This window comes from Pituophis catenifer, unplaced genomic scaffold, assembly GCF_029215685.1.
Source record: "Pituophis catenifer annectens isolate HBS135680 unplaced genomic scaffold, rPitCat1.0.hap2 SCAF_5, whole genome shotgun sequence".
Taxonomy (NCBI): Eukaryota; Metazoa; Chordata; class Lepidosauria; order Squamata; family Colubridae; genus Pituophis; species Pituophis catenifer.
This window is the reverse complement of record NW_027256885.1, coordinates 22,668,717-22,693,776: the sequence shown is the minus strand read 5'-3', so window position 1 is coordinate 22,693,776 and position 25,060 is coordinate 22,668,717. Positions and strand designations below refer to the sequence as shown.

At 44.6% G+C, this 25,060-nt stretch overlaps 1 protein-coding gene across 1 annotated transcript in view; it reads left to right on the top strand.

Annotated features, from left to right (window-relative positions):
• Nucleotides 1-25,060, top strand: part of SEPTIN7 (septin 7) — a 469,639-nt gene that overhangs the window by 325,879 nt on the left and 118,700 nt on the right. Inside the window, exons 9-10 of the mRNA XM_070944651.1 lie at nt 978-1,029; nt 1,511-1,636. Of these exons, the coding sequence (XP_070800752.1) occupies nt 978-1,029; nt 1,511-1,636 (178 nt within the window). The remainder of the gene's footprint in view (nt 1-977; nt 1,030-1,510; nt 1,637-25,060) is intronic.

Sequence of the window (25,060 nt, the reverse complement as noted above, 5' to 3'; positions counted from 1 at the left end):
CCTTGTATCTACCTCACTGCTTGCATTGTTTGATGATATAATTTGCTTATTTAGTCAATTAGATAGTTATGTTTGCATTGTTTGATGCTATAACCTTGTTTACTTTAGTCAATTAGATAGTTACATTGCATTGTTTTCTGCTATGCCTCTTTTTATCTCAGTTAAATAGTTAGTAGTGGAATTTTATAATTCCAGGCGGGGAGTGTACTGTTTCAGATAGTGAATTAGTTACCCTAAGAATTAAGAGCTGTCTCCTTAAGTGATTGCATTGTGGGAGATCTAGAGATAGATTGCATTATGGGAAATGTAGTCCATGACGTGACCACATCTGTGTGTCTGACTGGCCACTGAAGCTCTCTGCCTGGGGTGTAGAACAAAGCCGGGCCATTATGAATTGCCACGGAGGAGAGAAGCGTGCTTTCTGAACAGGGGGACAGATCTACCATCATTTTACACTAGGAAATGGAACAGATTATGAAATACTCGGATGAATCTCACCTTGACTCACCATGATTGTAAGTCTATATTTGGGGGATACCTGAAATAAACTTGATCTGTATGAAAACCTGTTTGCTAGAGTTTAACTGCCTGTTCCCAGTGGAGCCAGATGCTCTGGGAAGAGAACAGTCATTAAACAAATCCATTCTTCCAAATGGGTGGTATTTTGCCAGAAACTGCAAAAAAGGTTGCAAATCATGGTCACATGACTTCAGGATGCTGCAGCTGTTCATAAATGCAAGCTGGCTGCCAAGAACATGAAGTGTGGTCATGTGACTCCAGGGGTACTAGCATCATTTTACGATGGCGGGAAGTGCTTTACAAGCCATAAAGCACCTTTTCCTTGTAACTTCAAATGCTCATTAAATGACTGACCGGTTGTTAGTAAATGAGTACTTGTAAATAGAGGGATTAATTTCCATGCTTGCCCATCTGGTGTTGATTGAAATCTGTTAAAAATTAGCATTTTTCTCCTGCAGTTGAAAATGGTGAACATTGTGACTTCACAATTCTAAGGAACATGTTGATAAGGTAAGCAAGTTTTTTATAATTTTAATATTGGCAATACATTTTATTTATTCCATATATTGGACCTTTCCTATATTTTGCAATAAGTGGAACTTGGAGTAAAAGAGGGCTTGACTATTTTCAGTGGAGGGTGTTGTGTGATGGCACAAAAGAGAGTAAGAGAAGAAAAACTTGACATCTAATGTGAAAACGGTTTATTTGCCCATTTCATATAGTAAATTTTGGAAATTGTTGGCTATAATTTGAAATGAAATCAACATTAAATGCATCACAGAATGATATTGTATTCTGCCCATTGGGGGTACAAATATTGAATTTTCCAACCCTGAACTAATTTGCATTAACCATAATATTTCAGTTTTCAAACGGACTTTTGAAAACCATTTCAAACACTCTTTGAAAGCAAAATTTAACACTTGCTTATATAAGGTATGCTACTAGGCAAGAAATAAGTTGCTGACAGGTTTTTGTTTTCCTTCCCTAGAACTCACATGCAAGACCTGAAAGATGTCACTAATAATGTCCATTATGAGAATTACAGAAGCAGAAAATTGGCAGCTGTAACATACAATGGAATTGACAACAACAAAAACAAAGGGCAGTTAACAAAGTAAGTGGTAATTTAGATGGAGCTATAGCTTGTTCTGCCTGGTCCTGGAGAACTATTTGTGGGTAAATATTCTGCCATCCTATTAAATTTTTAAAGACTCATAAAACAACAATATAATCCTGCTGTCTTCCAAGTTACCGTATCATATAAATGGTAGCAGTACAGTAGGAGCACATTGCTGTTGTTTAGATGTGGGCTTCTCATCATTGATTGGACAGGGTAAGGAACAGGATACTAGACTAAACAGACTTTATCCCACCCAAATACTCTTCTGTAGAATGCAGTCTGTGCATGTTGTGTTGATTTTGGCCAAACTTATTCTCAAATATGTACATGCATTGGATAGTAGCTGGATCTGTTTTTAAATAATGAAAACATTTCTATGGTGCTGCTAGCAGGTTATACACAACAAATATACTGATGAGCTATTTGAAATTATTTGAACTTGTGCTACACATACTCTTTTTGTATGTGCTTCAGATTTCAGTCCAGTGTTCTCAATATTTTTACTGCAGCATTTCATAATTTACTTCTGGTATTTGTGTGTGCATTCCACATAAAAAAAAACTGGTGGGAAGAATGAACATTATTTTTCAAACAACAATTCATCTTCTTGCCATTTTGATAGAAGCACCCATACTAGTCCAAAGGAGGTTAATGTAATGTTGCAAGAGACATTTTTATTTATTTATTTACCACATTTTGGAACCGCCCATCTCCCTCACAAATATATAGTTGTTTATGGACTGATTATCATTATATAAAGAGCAACTCTGCATACTCTTAGATAACATATAATAGGAAAGATGTTTGATACTTTATGTTGTCAATTGAACTTCTGCATATCATATAGATCTTTCTCTTGCAAAAATAATTCAGTTTGAGAGTTGTTTTAAATAAAAAAATATACATTTTTTTTAATGGGTATGTGAATATCATTGGCCAATTCAATGTCACTCATGTCATGGAGTGCCTCGCCTGACCCCTCCCCTCCCAGCCATTCTTTGTCACACCCAGCCTCAACGTATCTATAGTTCTGTAAAAATGTTGTTCACCTTTTTTCAACTTTATTGTCTACATACTATAGATGCACTTTCATGGACCACTGAAAGGAGGAAATGGCTCACATGCTTTGCTCAAGAGAGTGATAGGCAACAGGCTTTTAAGGAGCTGCCAGAAAGAAGGGGGGGGATGTATTTTCCAAAGCACCAGAAGGCAAAACAAGTTTTTCTCAGTTTTAAGGAATGTCTCCATGCACCCTCAGCAGGCCCCTGTCCTATGCCAAAGAACAAGATAATACCCACATGTTCTTCTCCAAGTATATGCATCATAGGCATGGAAAGAAATTTCCACAAAGCATATAATCTAACTACTTTGTAAAACTCAGTAATATACCCTAACCTAAATCTATATCCCCCTGCAACAGACAGATTCCTTCCTTTTGTCTTCCTAATTGGCCACTAATTGCTCCCCTATTAACCGCACAAAAGGTGTGTGGATTGTTCTTGTAGTTTGAGTTAGGTACCAATTCCTGGGGGAAGGGGGTGGCATTTAAGAAAGAAAAAGGATTTATGAAGGATTTAGATCTTAATGCAGGAAAGATACAATTGATTTCATACATATGTTTTACATAGGTACATGTATTATAAATGCTTAACAAATAAATGCTTAAAAGGAAAATACTTTTATAGCAGCATAACATATATTATACAATAGAATAACAAGTTTATTACTATTTCCTTCGTTACTATTTTATTTTTGAATTCCCTTATTCCCTACAGGGACAGTGTAAAATATTAACACATGATAAATAATGGGACAATTAAAAATAATAGCACAGTTTTCTCTCTCTCACCCTTCCTTCCTTCCTTTCTTTTTCTTTCTCTTTCTCATCTCTCTATCTCCCTTCCTCTTTCTTTCTTTCTTTCTTTCTTTCTTTCTTTCTTTCTTTCTTTCTTTCTTTCTTTCTCTTTCTCTCTCTCTCTCTCACACACACACACACACACACACACTCTCTTACACACACATCTAGTCTGGGATGAAGTGATCTGGCGAGCTCCAGAGCAGCAGCAGTGGTGGGAGAAGGAAGAAAGCGGCGCATCACCCAAGGCTGAGCGCACCAGGCCCAAAAGGCGAGTGAGCCTTGCCATGTCCCCTCGGCATTTCAGCTGAGTGCAGCGGGTCTCCCTCCCCCCGCCGCCAGCATTGGCAAGGTAGACCTTCCATGTGCCTCGTAAGGAAAGGCTGACGGCGGCCGGCCCTTTGGGGAGACGCTGCAGCCACTGAGCTAGGGCTGAGAGGGGTAGCGGCAGCAGTGGCAGCAGGAGATGGTAGAAGCGGCCTCGGCAGGAGACAGCAGTGGCGGTGGGGAGGGCGAAGCTGCCCCCGCCACCGTCCCCACCGCTGCTGCAAAAGGGGCTGCTTCAGGAGCTGATGGCCAGCAAAAAGGGGGCTGCCCAGCTGTAGGAAACAATGAAATTCAAAACTAAAATCCTTTGTATTGTCAACCATTAGGAAGTACCAGTACATGGCTAGGTAATTTGGATGATAATAGCACGTAAAGCAAATGAGGGTGGGAAGGGGGTTAATGTATTCTTAATAGGTGTCTCGGATTAGTTGTAACCCCGGAGGACCTATCCAATGGGACCGAAGGGGAGGGAATGGGGCGTCATGATAGGGTGTATAAAATGTCCTGCTTTTGAATTCAGGGCTGTGGCTTTTGGATTAGAACTTCCTGTTGAAGCTTCTAGCCGAGACCCCACCGCAGTTTGCAAACTGCTTTTTTTATTTTATTTTGGGTAAATAAACTTCTTTTCTTACCAATCCAAGGTTTTTTTGTGGAATCATTTCCAACAAATTGGCGCCCAGACATGGGGCTTGAGGCCTCTGTTCTGTGGCCCCCAGACAGCTGAGCCAGTTGAGGATGGCATGCCCCGTTGATTTCAACGGTCCACAATCGTTTCTGCAGTTTGGGAGTGTGGAGCAGGGCCCAGGCCCATGCATTAAAATAGAGTTTGTTGAGAACAGAAGGGGAAAGGGGATCAGGAAGGAATTGCCGGAAACAGACTGAGAAAATTTGTGCACGAACCTAGGTGAGTAATCCTGGTGAAATAAGAATACACCTAGGCAGTTGGAGGTTGGGTAGGACTGCGAGAATCTGAGACTTGTGCATGAATGAGACGTCCCTAGCAGTCAATAGGATTGTGGTAAAGGGCAGAGTGCTGTAGAACAAGTTGGTAAGGATAACTCGGGTCTGGTAACCAACATGGGCAATTCAAAGGGATCCCAGGGGAAATGTGTTAAGAAAATTCGCAAAAAACCCAAATTAAAAATTGAACCCCAGAGTCCACTAGGAAAATTGTTAGAAGGATGGGAGAGCCCACCATTTAACAAGTTAATAACTGAACTAAATCTGACTAAAGAAGACATGGTAAAACTTTGCTGTTTCATCTGGTGGGAGGATGAAAAAGTTAATTGGCCCCGGTTAGGAACTAATGAATATTTCGCTTGTCAAAATTTATATGATTATGTTAAAGGAAAAGCTTGTAAATCTCTTGATAATAAACTAGATTATGCCTTGGTCTGGAACCCGGACAAATAGTCAAGTAAATTGGAAGAAAAACCTTCTAGCCTCTTCTTGGTAAATGAGGAAGAAGAAGAGGCAGAGAAGAGAAAGTATCTGCCCCCACCTTATAGTCCGTTTCCAATAAATGTGCCACAAGCTCCACTACTGCCACCTCCCATGCCAGGAATCCCTGAAGTTAGGCATAAAGTAAACCAATATAAAGCTCTACGGAAAGAATTGGAGCAATGTAAAAAGGACATAGAGGACCTTCCGCTTAAACAATACCCTGCAATGGATAAGAAGGAATTGGCCATGTTCCCCTTGAGCAGCGGTTCTCAACCTGAGGGTCGCGACCCCTTTGGGGGTCGAACGGCCATTTCACAGGGGTCGCCAAAGCCCTCTCTCGCCCCCCCCCACGCCTTCACTCACCCTCACTCTCTGCTCTGTTACCCCACCCACTCCCAATCTATTGCTGCCTCCTGAGTCCCAGCTGATGGCTAGAGGAAAAAAAACTGTTTAAATTCTTCCCGCGGGGCTTCAAAGGGCCGCCCTATAGCCAGTGGTGGGATTCTGCCGGTTCTAGGGGGTTCGGCCGAACTGTTTGTTAAATTGCTGGCTTGCCCCGCCCCTCTGATATTGATTAATATAAAAAAAAGGTAGTTATATAACGAATTGATTTATATTAAAATGCTGAATTTATATTAAACAACTGTAATATTACATAATTAACCAATGTGAGGATGGATATAAAAATAGATGACAATGGGAAGGGGTATAATATAGAAGAGAAGGGAAAAATTGAATTTGATTAAGATTAGAGATGAGGATGAAGGGTAATATTGGTTTTTTACAAAAATAGATGAGGAATAAATATGGCAAAAAGGAAATATAGAAATTGTAAATTTAATTGAAATGACTAAACACTGTTTAAATTTGTGAACCGGCCAAATACTCTGTTCAAAGAAAATACATTGTATGTTTGTATGTGTGTTTCTAATTATTGTTATTTATTCATATTTGTTCTCTTTTATTCTTTAAAGTTTAACAATTCATTCTTTATCTTAATATCTTTATATTTGTTTGGGGTTGGCTTTCTTCCCTTTCATCTTTTTTATTGTACAGCAATCTTTCTCCTCAAACCTACCACCTCTCTCTTTTCTTTCCTTCTTACTTTCTCTTCCTCCCCCTCTTCTTCTCCTCCCTACTTCCTCTTCCTTTCTCCTTCTCCTCCTCTCTTCCTCCCTCTCTTACCCTCACTCCTACTCTACTTTCCCTTCCCTTCCTTCATCCCTCTCTATTGCTGTATCCTTTTGTGCACATGGACTATTCAGAGGGCTGAAAAAGTTATTTTTGACTGGTCCTCGCACTTTTGACCAGATCTCGAATTTACGACTATCCTTACATTTTACGTTTTTTGCCCTATCTTATCACCATGGTGAAAAGAAGCAGTTGTGAAATGAGTGACATGGTTGTTAAGAATGCTGCACGGGCATAAATGTGAGGATGGTCATAAGTGTGAGGACCAGTCAAAAGTGCGAGGACCTGTCAGAAATGACTTTTTTCAGCCCTCTGAGTAGTCCCTATACACATAGCCATGGCCACCCGGTCACATGACCAGCTAGCCACGCCCACCCAGTCATATGACCTCCAAGCCACACCCACAAAATAAGCCACGCCCACAGAACCGGTAGTAAAAAAATTTAGAACCCACCCCTGGTTGGGGGTCACCACAACATGAGGAACTGTATTAAAGGGTCGCGGCATTAGGAAGGTTGAGAACCACTGCCCTTGAGGGAAGTTCTGAATGGAATAAATCCCCAAGGGCAACTGGTGATAAGCTTTGTTCAAGATCCACTTCGAACCTCCGAAGTAAGATCTTTTAAAAGGCAAATTAAGAACCTAATAGAAGATCCCCTGGGGGCAGCAGAACAATGAGATAATTTGTTAGGACCTAACATCTATACTTGGGATGAATTGACTGCCATTCAAAATATACTTTTTTCTGCAGAAGAGAGGTCTGGGAAAGGGATCACCCTCCTGTGAAGAAGAAGAATATCACAGGAGCTGATAAATTTCCCCTCGCTAGACCTAATTGGGATAATAACAGTCCAGCACACAGAACTAATATGGAAGATTTAAGAAACATGATAATAAGGGGAGGGTGGCAATTCCCAAAGCACAGAATATGAGTAAAGCTTTAAGTATAGAGCAGGAGAGGGAGGAATCGCCAGCTGCCTTCTTGCAAAGACTAAAAGACACCATGAGAAGGTACTCCAGAATGGACCCTGACGATTTGGCAAACATGCCACTTGTAAGAGTCCAGTTTGTGACAAAGGCATGGCCTGATATTTCTAAGAAACTCCAGAAATTAGATGGGTGGACAGCTAAGTCCATAGATGAATTATTGAAGGAAGCTCAGAAAGTATATATACAAAGGGAGGAAGAAAAGGTGAAGCAAAAAGGAAGAATGATGGTAGCCACAGTAAAGGAAGTAGTAAAGCAACAAACACCTCCAAATCCTAGACCCATTCCAAGGGAATTGGGTAGAGGAAGAGGGGAGTGGAATAGAGGAGATTGGAATCAAGATTCTCAGGGTAGAGGAAGAGGGAATGTAGGAGGTATGGGATGGGAAGAAAGAGTCAGAAGATGCTTTGGGTGTGGCCAGCCTGGGCACTTTAAGAAGGATTGTCCTGTCCGAAGAAGGGATGTGCAAATGTATAATATGATGGAGGAAGATGAAAGTCAGTATTAGGGGTGTCAGGGGCACTTTATTTTTTGGTCCCACAGAGAGCCCTTGATAAATTTGGTAGTGGGTCCCAAGGAGGAAGAAATAGTGTTCTTAGTGGATACAGGGGCGGCTCGGACCTCAGTCTCGGTATTAACATCAGAGATGAAGCTGAGTGGCCAGACAATCAAAGTATCTGGAGTAAAAGGAGAGGGATTTGAAGTGCCCAAAATAATGCCTCTGGAAATAAGTATGAAAAATGAGGGAAAAAGAATAAAAATAGAAATGTTGTATATACCAGAAGCAGGAGTAAACCTGTTGGAAATGGATGCCTTGGGAGCATTCCAAATGAGATTAGAATTTGGGCAAGACACCTTTATGAGAATATTAACCCCAGAGGAGGAAGAGAAAATAGACCCCTCTGTATGGGTAAAAGAAGGGAACAGAGGGGGCCTCCAAATCCCCCCTTTGAAAATTAATTTAAAGCAACCAGATGAAATTGTGAGGCAGAAACAATATTCCATATCAATGGAAGGGAAAAAAAGGTTTGCAACCTGTAATAATTTAATTTAATTTAATTTAAATTTAATTTAATTTCCAATTTATATACCGCCCTTCTCCCTGAGGACTCAGGGCGGTGTACAGCCAAGATAAGAACATAGAATATAAATATTAAAAACAGTTAAAAATATATATAAATTTGGCCCGAAAGTTAAGAAGTCACAAACTGATTAAAAGAATTTAAAAATTTCTTCTTAAACCAGCCCGGCTTGCTGGAAAAGATGGGTTTTAAGGGCACGATGGAAGGCATTGAGGTCATGGATTCTCCTTATCTCAGGGGGCAACTGATTCCAGAGGGTAGGAGCCCCCACAGAGAAGGCCCTCCCCCTGGGGGTCACCAGCCTACATTGTTTGGCTGATGGCACCCTGAGGAGGCCCTCTCTGTGGGAGCGCACGGGTCGATGGGAGGTCGTCGGTAGCAGCAGGCGGTCTCGCAGATAGCTAGGCCCTATGCCATGGAGTGCTTTAAAGGTGATAACCAACACCTTGAAGCGCACCCAGAAGACCACCGGGAGCCAGTCTCGGCCAGTCCACCCAACTGCACTGGAAACAAGCCAACACCAGAACGGAATAAAGCAGTTGCAATCCTTTAATTAGGTTCAGCACAGCAAACACAGGCAGGAGAAAGGCACAAGCCGGAAACAAGGTTTAAAGTTAGCGCTACACGCAATCGCAATGTAGCGCCTTTTATATACGCAGCAATAAATCAAGTGGCAATTAAACAGTTAACATCACCCCTCCTTCCCCTAGCAGGCCTGTAGGAGGAGCACAATAAATCAATTAGCAATCAAACAGTCAACATCATCCCTCCTTCCCCTAGCTGGCCTGTAGGAGGAGTGCGCCTCTGTTACATCACAAGGCAGCGTCATCTGCAAACTCCATGCCCCCCCTATCTCCGATGAAAGAGTTTGCTTCGTTTTGTGCGCGAGCGGTAAAGACTTCTCAAACAGCTGATGACACGCCCCCGGAGAGTCCAGCAGCTTGCCCCCTCCTCGTCGTCCTCCCCAGTGATGGCGAGACCCAACCAAGGCTGCAGCTCATGCAGGAGCGGTGTTACATGGGAGCGCCATGTTGCTCCCATCACTCCCCGCGCTGCTGCGTTCTGGACCAGTTGGAGCCTCCGGGTGCTCTTCAAGGGGAGCCCCATGTAGAGAGTATTGCAGTAGTCAAGGCGAGAGGTGACGAGGGCGTGAGTGACTGTGCACAAGGAATCCCGATTGAGAAAGGGCCGCAACTGGCGAATCAGGCGAACCTGACAGAAGGTCCCCCTGGTAACAGCCGTCAGATGTTCCTCCAAAGACAGCTGCCTATCCAGGAGGACTCCCAGATTGCGAGCCCTTTCAGTGGGGGCCAAAGACTCGCCCCCAATAGTCAGTGATGGAGTCAACTGACTATATCGGGATGCTGGGAGTCACAGCCACTCAGTCTTGGAAGGGTTGAGTTTGAGCCTGTTCCTCCCCATCCAGATCCGCACAGCCTCCAGGCACTGGGACATCACTTCAAGGGCAACGTTGGGGTGGCCTGGGGTGGAGATGTACAGCTGGGTGTCATCAGCGTACTGGCGGTATCTCACCCCAAAGCCACGGATGATCTCACCCAGCGGCTTCACATAAATGTTGAACAGAAGGGGCGAGAGGACCGATCCCTGTGGCACTCCACAGATGAGAGGCCTCGAGGTCGACCTCTGCCCCCCTGCCAACACAAACTGCGACCGGTTGGAGAGAAAGGAGGAGAACCACCGCATCACAGTGCCTCCCACCCCCAACTCTTCCAGCCGGTGCAGCATGATACCATGGTCGATGGTATCAAAAGCCGCTGAGAGATCTAACAGGACCAGAACAGAGGAACAACCCCTGTCCCGAGCCCTCCAGAGATCATCAACCAACGCGACCAATGCCGTTTCCGTGCTGTGCCCAGACCTGAAACCCGACTGAAGGCTTATTAAAGGATGGCCTCTTGGAACCTTCTATGTCACCCTATAATACACTTTGATGGGCCAGATACCCCCGGATCATCAATGGTTCAGTGTAGTGTAAAAGATGCCTTTTGGGCATGTCCACTAAACCCAGAATCAAGACCAATGTTCGCATTTGAATGGGAAAACCCATACACTGGGAGAAAACAATAATACCAGTGGACTGTATTGCCTCAAGGATTCAGAGTCCCCTAATCTGTTTAGACAAGTCTTAGAACAAGTCCTGGAGTGTTTGGTGTTGCCAAAAGGAACCAGTCTGATACAGTATGTAGATGACCTATTAGTTTCGGGGGAAAAGAAAGTAGAAACCGCCCAGGCCACCAATGTATTACTAAATTTCCTGGGTGACCAAGGATTAAGGGTGTCAAAAACCAAGTTACAGTATGTAGAGAGGGAGGTAAAATATTTGGGACATTTAATAAGTGAAGGGTGTTTCGGATATGCTTTTATTAACAAAGTAAAACTAACTAACAACGCTTATAAAGCGTCTTCAAAGGCAACACCCAGGAACCGGAAACACCTCATAGAGGCACATAGAGATAAAGATTAAAAGCAAACACAACCCCATAACATCTCCCCTTTTCTAATAACAGCAACACTTTCTACAAATTGAGTCTATCAGGGGGGCGTGAACATCTACCACTCCGAGTAACGACCGGCTCTCTCACACCTGACTCTCTCATGCAAGCCGGATCTCTTCGCTCACCATTTTCTGAGGCCTTGGATGTTTGGCTATCACCAGACACACCAACTTGCTCAGGACTGTCATCAATGTCAGACGGGCATTCTTTATTATCCTTAAGTAGGTTTGGCTTGGCAACTGGCTCTGACCCACCCACTGGATATGAGGAGTCTGGTTGCTCAGCCACACGCAAGTCCACACGGTTCCGCCGATATCGGGTTCCTCTCACCTCCACCAAATAGGAGCGAGGTGCCACTTGTTGTAAACAGGTACCCCTTTCCCAACGGCCAATCCGATCTCCAGGCAGTGGTCTCATCCGAATTCGTTCTCCCACCTTTAACTCTGGCAAGTCTCTTGCAGATCTATCATATTTGGCCTTTGCCACTTGCCTCTTCTGCCGTAGCCTTTCCGGGACCCCTTGTATCACCACGGGCTCAAGCAACTTATTTGCCACGGGTAAGGACGTCTTTAATCTCCGTGACATTAATCTTTGTGCTGGGCTACTGTCCATACCTTCGGTTGGAGTATTCCTCCAATGTAAAATAGCCTTCCACGGATCACTACATTCGCCATGTGCTTTCCTACATAAGTTCTTAGCAATCTTTACAGCTGATTCGGCTTTTCCATTTGCTTGCGGATAACGTGGCGATGAAGTAATATGATCAAACTCCCATTCAGCAGCAAATTTCTTGAATTGCAGACTTACAAATTGAGGACCATTATCTGTAATCACTATATTTGGTTGCCTGTAACGTGCAAACTGAAACTTACATCTCTTGATGGTGGTCTCAGCTGAAAGGTCTGGAAGGAGGTCAATTTCCCAAAAATCCGAATAATGGTCCACTATTATCAAGTGCTCTTTCCCTGCATAATTAAACAAGTCCATACTAATGATCTGCCAGGGTCGGGATGGTATCTCATGTGACATAATAGTTTCTTTCTGTTGCCGATATGCATATTCATTACAGATGGTACAATTACTGACAAAATCCTCAATTTCGCCTCGCATATTCGGCCAGTACAATGTGTCACGGGCTTGTCTATAGCATGCCTCCCCAGCAATATGGCTTGAATGGATGCGCAATAACATCTCCGGTCTCAATAAGTTTGGCACTATAACTCTTGGACCCTTATACAGAATGGCATCTTGTACAGCGATCTCATCTCTGAAGGACCAGTATTCCCTTACAATCATGGGAACTGCCTCTTTCACATCCGGCCACCCATTCAGCACGATATTCTTTAGTGTCTGTAGGGCCACATCAGTGTCTGTATGTTGCCTCAACTGCTGTAACCGCTGATTCGTAACATTAAGATAATCTGCTTGGTTAATTTCAGCAAAACATATTTGTTCCTGTCGCAGCCAACAAACCGTCTGATATTCATGTTCTCCTCCCATAGCTGTCTGATCTACTGTGGCTCTACTCAGGGTATCGCTGATATACATTTCACGTCCTGGCTTAAAAACGACATCAAGATTATAATGCTGTAAACTGAGCATCATGCTTTGCAAACGCTTCGGGGCACACAGAAGAGGCTTTTTGAATATAGTTATTAACGGTTTGTGATCAGTTTCAACTGTAATTATATCTCTACCATAAAGGTAATAATGGAAACGCTGGCAAGCAAATACGATACTTAAACATTCTTTCTCGATCTGAGCATAGTTTAACTCTGCTGGCGAAAGCGCTCTGGACGCGTATGCAGCTGGCTGACCTTCTTGTAACAGACAGCACCCCAGACCGTTCTTACTTGAGTCACTTTGAATAGTAACCGTCTTTGTGACATCATAGTATTTTAATACTGGAGCAGTAGTAACCAAGCGTTTTATCTCTTGCACTGCCTGGTCATGTTTAGGGAGCCAGTGCCAAACTGCGTCTTTATCCAACAGACGTCTCAATGGCTGGCACACCTCAGATAAGTGTGGCAAGAATTTTGCTAGATATGTGACAAAGCCAATGAATCTCTGCACTGCTTTAGCATCAGTAGGCGGTGGCATGTTCACAATAGCTCTGATCTTGTCTGGGTCCGCTTTTAACCCCTGTGATGTTAAAATATGTCCATGAAAGCGGACTTCTCGCACCTTAAACTGCAGCTTCTTTATACTGAGCCTCAGCTTCACCTGCTTACACCGCTCCAATAGTGCCATCAATTTCCCATCATGATCATGCTCCGCTTCATCATCAGTGTCGCCACACCCAACTATAAGAGTATCATCAGCTATAGGCTCAATTCCGCTGAGGCCGCTCAATAATTCATGCTGCTTCCTTTGATACGTCTCTGGTGCTACGGAGACACCAAAGGGCAGTTTAAGCCACCTCTTTCTGCCCCAAGGAGTCCAAAATGTAGTCATATAACTGCTCTCTTCATCCAGTTTACACTGTAAGAAGGCATCCCTGGCATCAACAAGTGTAAAAACCCGTGCCTTAGGAAGCTTGTGCAAAACATCCTCTAACGTTGGCATTGGGTAATGCGATCGTTTCAAGGCCATATTCAAAAACTTAGGATCGATGCAAATTTGGATCTTTTCCAACTTCCTAATCACCACCATATTACTTATCCAGTCGGTTGGCTCGGCTACTGAAACAATATGTCCCTCTGCTTCATATTTATCCAACTGTGCTTTAACCTGTGCCTTAATGGCTATAGGGACATTGTGCGGGGCACTTTGTACTGGAGGGACAGTGGGATCAAGTTGAAAATGAACCTCTCCTAGAACAGATGCAATAGGGCCCTCAAACACCTCCCTATAAACTTGGAGGACTTGGTGCTTTATCAATGGTCTCCCCAAGGCTTTGGAGGAATAGGTTTCAACATTATGCAACTCCCTCGGAATGGTAAATCGCATCAGTCCCAAACGCTCACACATTGAGCCTGACAGTAACGGCTTTTGATCTACATCCACAATTTCAAATTCCAATTTGTGAGTAACCCCACGTATGTTACACTCTGTATAAAATAAGCCTAGTGACACCATCAGTTCCCCCAAATATAACTTTAATGTGGCACTACTAGGCTGAAGGGATGTCTCAGGTGCCAATTTCCTTTTGTCCTTTAGGCTCATCACATCGCATGTTGCCCCCGAGTCCAACTGACAAGATTGAGTTATATCATTAAATTTAAGATTAACAAACCACTTTTTGTGGTAAACAGCGATACATCCTCTAAGTCCAGTGTTTGCTCGACCATATGCAACTTCCTTGCTGCCAGACACACCCCAGCAAAATGGTTCAGCCTCCCACACACCCTACAGATTTTACCATACGCTGGACACCGATCTTTCCCACGTGCATGCACATTGTCACAGTATTCACACGGTGTGTGGTTGTCTGCTGACAAATTGTGAGGCTTCTGTTTGAACTGCTGCTGTTGCTGACGATTCCTCACATTTGGCTGGTGCCTGGAAGCTACATTAACACAGTTCGTCTGTTTATCTCGCTCCAACGCCATCAGCCATTTATCTGTAAATTCAGTAGTCTGACATATTTCTATGGCTAATTGCAAGGTTAAACCATGTTCCCTTAATAAACAGCGGCGTGTACTTTCCTTGGCAACACCCAAAACTATTTTGTCTCGGATGAGTTCGTCTCTCAGGGAACCGTAATCACAACTTGCCGCCCTTTCCTTTAAGCGTGTTACAAAGGCGTCTATCGTCTCTCCTTCTTCCTGCGTGCAGCTGCCAAAAAGATATCTTTCATATATAACATTCTTATGCGGTCTGAAGAAAGCTTCCAAAGCATCCAAAATAGCCTTAGTATCCGTCCTCTGCTCTTCTGTAAGAGTTAAACTATGCTTATAAATATGAAGACATTCTGCACCCATCAATCTTCTTAATGTGGCAGCTTGTACTGCTGCCGGCTTATCATTTAAGCCTGTCGCCAAAGAGTAATCTTCAAACTCTGCCCTAAAATTTTCCCAATTAGTGCTAGAGTCCTCACTTACTCGCATGAGTTGCGGCAGTGGTATATTATCTGCCATGGTGCTATATTTCTTACTTCAAACGCTTCACTTTCAGGGCCGAACCACTTCTGACACCATGTTTCGGATATGCTTTTATTAACAAAGTAAAACTAATAACGCTTATAAAGCATCTTCAAAGGCAACACCCAGGAACCGGAAACACCTCATAGAGGCACATAGAGATAAAGATTAAAAGTAGATGAATTACTCCCAACAGAATAGAAGGGGTGGCCTCGCAACCCCTACCCAAGAGTAAGAAGGAACTTGGGAAGTTCCTGGGACTGGTAGGATATTGCAGGTTATGGATTGATAACTATGCGGATTTGACCAAACCACTCTATTCCAAGCTAATAGATACAGAGCCATGGAACCTGAAATGGGAAGAACATGAGAGGGAGAGTTTTGAAGATTTAAAGCAAGCTTTAGTGAAGGCTCCAGTGTTGAGCCTCCCAAATTTAGAGAAGCCCTTTCATCTCTTTGTAAATACTGAAGATGGAATAGCACAAGGGGTGTTGACCCAGAATTGGGCAGGACAGCGAAAACCTATAGCCTTCCTATCAAAAATAATGGATCCAGTAATCAGAGGATGGCCCATTTGCATACAGGCAATAGCGGCTACCACTCTCTTGGTGCAAGAGAGTAGGAAATTGACCTTTGGGGGAGCACTTATAGTAAGCACACCACATCAAGTAAGGACCATCCTTCAGCAAAAAGCTGGGAGATGGCTTACTGATTCCAGAATTTTAAGATATGAGACAATATTGATGCAGCAGACTGATTTGGTACTAACTATTGATCATAACTTGAACCCTGCCCAGTTTTTGGCCAACACTAGGCAGATAGATCAGGAAGGGTTAGAGCAGTGGTTCTCAACCTTCCTAATGCCGCGACCCTTTAATACAGTTCCTCATGTTGTGGTGACCCCCAACCAGGGGTGGGTTCTAAATTTTTTTACTACCAGTTCTGTGGGTGTGGCTTATTTTGTGGGTGTGGCTTGGAGGTCATATGACTGGGTGGGCGTGGCTAGCTGGTCATGTGACCGGGTGGCCATGGCTATGTGTATAGGGACTACTCAGAGGGCTGAAAAAAGTCATTTCTGACAGGTCCTCGCACTTTTGACTGGTCCTCACACTTATGACCATCCTCACATTTATGCCCGTGCAGCATTCTTAACAACCATGTCACTCATTTCACAACTGCTTCTTTTCACCATGGTGATAAGATAGGGCAAAAAACGTAAAATGTAAGGATAGTCGTAAATTCGAGATCTGGTCAAAAGTGCGAGGACCAGTCAAAAATAACTTTTTCAGCCCTCTGAATAGTCCATGTGCACAAAAGGATACAGCAATAGAGAGGGATGAAGGAAGGGAAGGGAAAGTAGAGTAGGAGTGAGGGTAAGAGAGGGAGGAAGAGAGGAGGAGAAGGAGAAAGGAAGAGGAAGTAGGGAGGAGAAGAAGAGGGGGAGGAAGAGAAAGTAAGAAGGAAAGAAAAGAGAGAGGTGGTAGGTTTGAGGAGAAAGATTGCTGTACAATAAAAAAGATGAAAGGGAAGAAAGCCAACCCCAAACAAATATAAAGATATTAAGATAAAGAATGAATTGTTAAACTTTAAAGAATAAAAGAGAACAAATATGAATAAATAACAATAATTAGAAACACACATACAAACATACAATGTATTTTCTTTGAACAGAGTATTTGGCCGGTTCACAAATTTAAACAGTGTTTAGTCATTTCAATTAAATTTACAATTTCTATATTTCCTTTTTGCCATATTTATTCCTCATCTATTTTTGTAAAAAACCAATATTACCCTTCATCCTCATCTCTAATCTTAATCAAATTCAATTTTTCCCTTCTCTTCTATATTATACCCCTTCCCATTGTCATCTATTTTTATATCCATCCTCACATTGGTTAATTATGTAATATTACAGTTGTTTAATATAAATTCAGCATTTTAATATAAATCAATTCGTTATATAACTACCTTTTTTTTATATTAATCAATATGAACATGAATATTCCAATTATTTCCATGCAATCCAATTTCTTAAAAATCAATTAATTATATTTACCAATAATAAGAAACCAAATAATTTCCCCCCTATATTCCTCCAAACCACAACTTAACCATTTCTGCTTTCAACACAATATACAATTAATAGTATCTCAATTATTACAATTCCCTAGTTAAATAGAGCTTTTTTTCTTTTGTGTTTTAAAATCTTGAACTCTCCTCTTTTTCCCTAAATTTCCCATTGTTTGCACCTACCTTTTTTGGTGAGGAAAAAGAAAAGAAATCTGCCTGCCTAATTTTCCAACGTTGCAGCAACAGCAAAGCCAACAGCCTGCTTTACTTTCAGTTTCGTTTTTCAGCATAGCTAGGGGGAAAAAAATCTGCTCCAGCAAGCAGCAGAGCCCTGAGCAAAACAGCTGACAGCAAATCAGCTGAGAGTCGGGAGCCGATCTAATCAAGGGCTAATTAGCCTATGCTGAAGCTCCGCGGGCCAATAAAATTACAAAAAAACACTGAACCATTTGTTAAATTGCTGGCTCGCCCGCCCCTCGCCCACCACTATTTATTGGCAATAAATAAATAAATAAATAAATAATAGTGGTGCAGAGGGGCGGAGCAAGCCAGCAATTTAACAAACGGTTCGGCCGAACCCCCTAGAACCGGCAGAATCCCACCACTGGCTATAGGGCGGCCCTTTGAAGCCCCGCGGGAAGAATTTAAACAGTTTTTTTTCCTCTAGCCATCAGCTGGGACTCAGGAGGCAGCAATAGATTGGGAGTGGGTGGGGTAAGCGAACGGCCGGCAATCCAACAGAGCAGAGAGTGAGGGTGAGTGAAGGCGTGGGGGGGGCGAGAGAGGGCTTTGGCGACCCCTGTGAAATGGCCGTTCGACCCCCAAAGGGGTCGCGACCCCCAGGTTGAGAACCGCTGGGTTAGAGCATTACTGTACTGAAGTGATTGACTTACAAACAAAAGTAAGGCCAGACTTAGAAGAATATCCTCTTAATCAAGGAGAAGCACTTTTTATTGATGGATCTTCTCAAGTAGAGGGAGGAATAAGGAAAAATGGATATGCAGTTATAAATGGACATACTAAGGAGCTGGCAGAATCTGGAAGTCTCCCCTATAATTGGTCTGCCCAAACCTGTGAACTCTATGCTCTAAATCAGGCACTTAAATTGATGGAGGGAAGGCTTGGTACAATTTATACAGATTCTAAATATGCCTTTGGTGTGGTCCATACTTTTGGGAAAATCTGGATGGAAAGGGGTATGATTAATAGTAAGGGAAAGGAGTTAGCCCATGAGGGGTTGATAAAACAAATAATGGAGTCACTACAATTGCCCAAGAGAGTTGCAGTGATGCATGTAAATGCACATCAAAAAGGGAGTTCTTTTGAAATAATTGAAAATAGCCTTGATAGTACAAGGGTTTAGTGCACCCTGTTATTAACACAGCTGCCTGCAATTTCTGCTGGTTCGAATCTCTCCAAGGCTCAAGGTTGACTCAGCCTTCCATCCTTTCTAAGGTAGGTGAAATGAGGACCCAGTTTGTGGGGGCAATAAGCTGACTTTGTATAAAATATACAAAAGAATGAAGGCTATTGCTTAAAGCATTGTAAGCCGCCCTGAGTCTCCGGAGAAGGGCGGCATATAAATCAAATTAAAAAAAAAAAAATAGAATAGCTGATGAGGAAGCTAAAAAGGCATCAGTTGTTGAAAGCATGAAGGTGTTAATACCAACTGTGGAACAAGTAGAGGAGATCCCTGTGTTCTCAGAGAAAGAGGAAAAGGAGTTGATCCAATTAGGGGGACAGCAGGGAGAGAAAGGAAAATGGTTTCTTCCGGATGGAAGACAAATAATCAGTAAGCCTCTGGCTAGGGGTTTGTTGGAAAGATTACATGAGGGAAGTCATTGGGGAATACAGGCAATAGCAGATGAAGTATTGAAACATTATGGATGCAAAGGAATTTATACATTAGCTAAGCAAATCGTTGATAAATGTTTAATATGTAAAAAGGTAAACAGACAAGCCATAAGAAGGCAACAAGCTGGAGGAAGGCCCCCTGCTTTCAGACCTTTTCAATATATTCAGGTGGATTTTACTGAGTTACCTAAGATAGGGAGGGTAAAATACCTGCTGGTAATTATTGATCATCTGACAGGATGGGTGGAAGCTTATCCTTGTAGTAATGCAACCACAAACGTTGTGTCTAGAGTACTGCTGGACCAAATAGTACCTAGATATGGACTGATCATTCAAATTGATAGTAATCAGGGAAGCCATTTCACTTCCAAAGTATTACAAAATATAATGGACGCTTTGGGAATAGATTGGAAATTCCACACACCTTGTCACCCAGAGAGCAGTTCAAAAATTGAACGGACAAATGGAAAAATAAAAGAATCCTTGACCGAATTAATATTGGAGACCCATTTGCCATGGACCAAATGTCTACCCTTGGCTCTCTTGAGAATAAGAACACAACCAAGGAAAGATATTGGGTTATCACCATATGAACTAATGTTTGGAGTTGCATTTACTCCAGGGGAAATTTGCATAGATTCATTGCAAACTAGAGAGTGCTGAGACAATATGTGCATAATGTCAGGTATGCTTCCTTCAAAGTCCAGGAAAGAATGACCCAAACTCCATGATTTATAGAGAAAGGTACTTTTACTAGAAAATGAAGTGAATGCAACCAAGGAAAGCTGAAATTAAAAGCAATAAGCGCGAAAAGTGCATATAGAAAGCATCCCCTCCCACTGTCCATCGTAAATCATCCAATCCAAAGGTCTCCCAGGGTCAGGTGGAAGCACGTCTGGCAGCGTCATCAATCAGGAATGCCACGACGGTTGACCCGATAGCAACTTCAAAGATTCAGTTTTGTTTCTTCCAGCACGCTTCCCCCCCCCAAGCCCCCGAACTCTCCCCCCTCCCGTTTCTTATGGCAGCCAAAGCAGTAAAAGCGGAGGCTGACATTCGGCCCCTCTGTAGAAGAGATGTTAGTCCTAAACAGGGAAAAAGAGAGAAAATGCAACACAAAAATTATGGTTTATCAGGGTATTTGGTATGGAACAACTGTACTTTCCTGGGCGCCCGGACATCACGTTTATTCACCCATTCAGCTTGAGATAAAGGGAAATGTTTCCAGGCTACCAAATATTGCACTTTACCATGGTGCTTCCTAGAGTCTAGAATTTCTTTAACTTCAAAATGTTGTTCCCCTTCTATCAGTATGGGGACCGGGGAAGAACCTTGGTCCGAACGCAAAGGGGACGAGTGTTCTGGCTTCAGCAAGCTAACATGGAAAACAGGGTGGATTCGTCTCAGAATTTTTGGCAATTCCAATTCAACTGTTACTGGGTTAATGAGTCTAGTGATTAGGAAAGGACCCACATATTTGGGTCCAAGCTTTTTTGATCTCTGGGAAGTCTGTAAATTTTTGGTGGAAAGATAAACCTTATCACCCACTTTGTACAAGTGTGCTGGGGACCTTTTTTTGTCAGCCTGGGTTTTATGTGCTCGGTGTGCGTCATCTAAAGCTTTTCGAGTTACTGCCCAAGTACCCCGTAACTGTTCAATCCACTCAATCAAAGAGGGGTTCTGTGGGTTATCCTGTGGTAGTTCGGGGATCGGCACAAACTCCTGACCAGAAGCTACCTTAAACGGAGTGAACCCGGTGCTGCTATGTATGGAGTTATTGTATGCCACCTCTGCAAATGGCAATAGGTCCACCCAGTTGTCTTGCTGGTAATTTACGTAACATCTCAAGTACTGTTCTAACACGGCATTGGTTCTCTCACAAGCCCCATTAGTCTGGGAGTGGTGGGCGGAGCTTAACCCCTGGGCGGAGCCTATCAACTTTAAAAACTCCTTCCAAAAGTTGGAAGTAAATTGTACACCCCTGTCCGAAATTATACGTTTAGGAGCTCCATGTAATCGGTAAACATGACGAATAAACAATTTTGCAAGGGTTTTAGCTGAAGGGATTTTAGAACGGGATAAAGTGCACTTGTTTGGAAAACAAATCCGTTACGGCCCAGATGACGGCACCCTTCACTTTCTGGTAGGTCAACAATAAAATCCATGGATATCTCTTTCCAAGGGGCATTCGGCCTTGCCACACTCTGAAGTAAATCAGGCGGTTTCCCCGGAGGTTTCTTAGCTGAGGCACACACCGGACAACTAGCTACATATGCCTCTATGTCCTTTTTGAGTGCAGGCCACCAAAATTGTCTTTTAACGAGATGTAGAGTTTTAACAAATCCAAAGTGTCCCTGTATAGGTGTACAGCCTATTAAAAGCACAAGACAAACATCAATTAAAATTATTTAAAATTATTAAATAATTCAGCTCAATTTAAAACCCCAGAAATTTAAAACACCCAATTTAAAATTATTATGTTGATAGCCCGGCCTGGCAGAACAACAGGGTCTTGAGTGCACAGCGAAATACCCGGAGGTCGGAGATCTTACGCATTTCCGAGGGCAGTTCATTCCACAGGGCTGGGGGTCCCACAGAGAAGGCCCTCCCCCTGGGTATTGCCAGCCGACATAACTTGGCCGATGGCACCCTGAGGAGACCCTCTCTGTGGGAGCGAACTGGCCGGTGGGAGGCTATTGGTGGCAGAAGTCGGTCTCGAAGGTACCCGGGTCCTATGCCATGGAGCGCTTTAAAGGTGGTGACCAACACCTTGAATCGCACCCGGAAGACCACTGGGAGCCAGTGCAGCTCGCGCAAGAGGGGTGTCACGTGGGCACAATGAGTTCCGCCCATAACCACCCGCGCGGCCGCATTCTGGACCAGTTGGAGCCTCCGAGTGCTCTTCAAGGGGAGCCCCATGTAGAGAGCATTACAATAGTCCAGCCGGGAGGTGACAAGGGCGTGAGTGACCGTGTGCAAGGCGTCCCGGTCCAGAAAGGGCTGCAACTGGCGAATCAGGCGAACCTGATAAAAGGCCCCCCTGGCCACGGCCGTCATATGCTCTTCTAAAGACGGCCGTGTGTCCAGGAGGACACCCAGATTGCAAACCCTCTCTGTGGGGGGCAAAGATTCACTCCCAATAGTCAGCGATGGCACCTGCTGACTATATCGGGACGCCGGAAGCCACAGCCACTTGGTCTTGGAAGGGTTGTGTCTGAGCCTGTTCCTCCCCATCCAGACCCGCACGGCCTCCAGGCAGCGAGGCATCACATCAAGGGCATCGTTGGGGTGGTCTGGGGTGGAGATGTACAGCTGAGTATCATCAGCGTACAGATGACACTTCACCCCAAAACCTCAGATGATCTCACCCAGCGGCTTCACATAAATGTTGAACAGAAGGGGCGAGAGGACCGACCCTTGCGGCACTCCCCATGCGAGGAGCCTCGAGGTCGACCTCTGCCCCCCTGCCAACACAAACTGCGAGCGGTTGGAGAGGAAGGAGGAGAACCACTGCAAAACGGTGCCCCCTATTCCTAACCCCCTCAACCACTGCAGCATGATACCATGGTCGATGGTATCAAAAGCCGCTGAGAGATCTAATAGGACTAGGACAGAGGAGCAACCCTTGTCCCGAGCCCTCCAGAGATCATCCACCAACGCGACCAATGCCGTTTCTGTGCTGTACCCCTGCCTGAAGCCCGATTGGTACGGATCTAGATAAACCGTTTCGTTTAGATAGCTTCATCCAGGTGCCGGGGCAGCTGTCGTGCCACCACACTCTCACCAACCTTCACCAGAAAACGAAGGTTGGAGACCGGACTGTAGTTGTCTAATTCAGCCGGGTCCAGGGAGGGCTTCTTGAGGAGGGGCCTCACTACCGCCTCTTTCAAGGCGGCAGGAAAGGCACCCTCACTCAGAGACGCACTTATAATTCCCTGGAGCCAGCCTCGTGTAACCTCCCGGGAGGCCAGTACCAACCAGGAGGGACACGGGTCCAATAGTAGTATGCCTCTCGTAAGTCAAGTTTGCTGAAGATTTTTCCCTTTCCTAAGTGAGCTAGCATGTCCTTCATGAGCGGCAGGGGGTAAACGTTTTCCACACAAATGGCGTTAAGATTTCTATAATCAACTACCAAGCGAAAGGAGCCATCTTTCTTTTCTCGGAAAAATACCGGTGCCGCCACCCTAGGTCTGGCTGGTTGGATAAAACCCCGTTCTAGATTTTTATCAATGAAGTTTCGCAATTCCCCTAGTTCTCGAGGGGTCATGGGGTAGATTTTTGGCTTAGGGAGCTTCACCCCGGGGAGTATTTCAATGGTACAGTCCGTAGCTCTGTGGGGAGGCAGCACATCCGAGGCCCTTTCACTAAAAACTTCACGGAGATCCCAATACTCCTTTGGAATCTTCTCCTCCCCTTCGATGTGGCCTATTGCCACTTCCGCTCTTTCGGGTTCTATACTGTCCTCAAGGGGGTTTTCTTCCCTCTCTAGTCTCGTTTTTCCGGTGCGAATACGCAGGACCCCCGTCTTCCAGTTAACCCGTGGGTTCCATCTACGGAGCCAGGGCAGTCCAAGTATGAGGGGTCGTTCCATGCCAGGGGCCACAATAAATCTGAGGCTCTCTATGTGATCTCCCAACTGCATTTCAATGGGTTCAGTCACAAAGCTGGCTCGGCCCCCTCCTGCAATCGATCCGTCCAGCTGACAGAACGCAATAGGCCTTTTTAACGTTTTTAGCCTCGGGCCCATTTTCTCCACCACCTTCGGGCTGCCTATGCACCTGGTGCACCCAAAGTCTAATAGGGCTAACATCTGCGCATTTGTCCCTGTGGATGGCACACTTATTTCTATGGGGATGAGCATGGGGCCCTCAGTGTGATTCACCAGATCATCGGAGTCAGAGTCCGTCCTGCTGTCGTCCATGGTGGTCGGAGTTCTCAACTCACCCTGGTTTCGGGGAGCGAACTCAACGACTTCTCCTTTCAGGGTGGTTTCGCGAGCTTTTGCGGGTGCTTTGTCAGCCTTCTTTGGTCCCGAGCCAGTAGATTTTGGCACTGGCTTGGAGAAACATTCAGTGGCCCGATGGCCTTCCTTTCCACATTTGAAACACGTGAAGGGCTTCAATTTTGGTTTGAATTCCACTCTCCCCGTGCCCGCCTTTGGCGCTCCTTTGCAGTAGAAGGGGGATGACAGGTCCCCTGCATGGCCCCCTCGGTGTTGGCTTCGGGCCAGCTCGATTTCCACATCCTCAGCTACTACGTACCAACTCTGCAAGTCTTCGGGGACCCCCCGTGCTCTACAGTCTTTGTATATGTCTTCATTCAGTCTGTCCTTGAAACTCTCCAGTAGGGCCGCTTCTGACCACCCTGTCATGTAGGGTGCCAGTTCGCGAAACCCCCTTGGTCTTGGTCTTCAAACCGCCTCCTCAGAGCCCCCATGAACAGGTTGTAATTCCTCAGCAAGGGAGAGTTATTATTGTGGAGGACCACCATCCATTCAGCTGCCACTCCCTCTAAGACATTCGTGACGCATTTCACTCATGCCGCATCTGATAAGTAATCCTCCCCCCAGTCCTGCATGTGTTTCCACACTTGGGTCAAGAAAAGCCCCAAGGTCTTCGGGTTCCCATCATATTTTCTGGTTAGGGGGGGAAATTTTGGCTTTTTGCGTCTGCGGGGTGGGGCCTGCAAGGCTGGGGGTCCCTGGGCTGCTGCCTCCCTCGCTTGAGCTCCAGAAGCCTGAGATGTTTCTTCCCCAGCTTCCTCTTCCTCTCCCCCACAGGCTGTCTCTTCTGGATCCAGTCTGGGGTAGTCTCCTCCCTTCCCCACAGGGAATACATAAGACTCACGGTTTTTCCGGCTTTCCTCGGCATCGCGGAGGAGTTGCATCGCCTGAGCAATCATGAGGCTCTCCTTTTGCTCTTGCAGCCACACCGCCTCTCCCTTACGAGGTCTGGAGCTGGTTACTCCTTGGGGGGTCCTCCCCAGGTCCGGCAGCCTTCCTACTCCTCTCG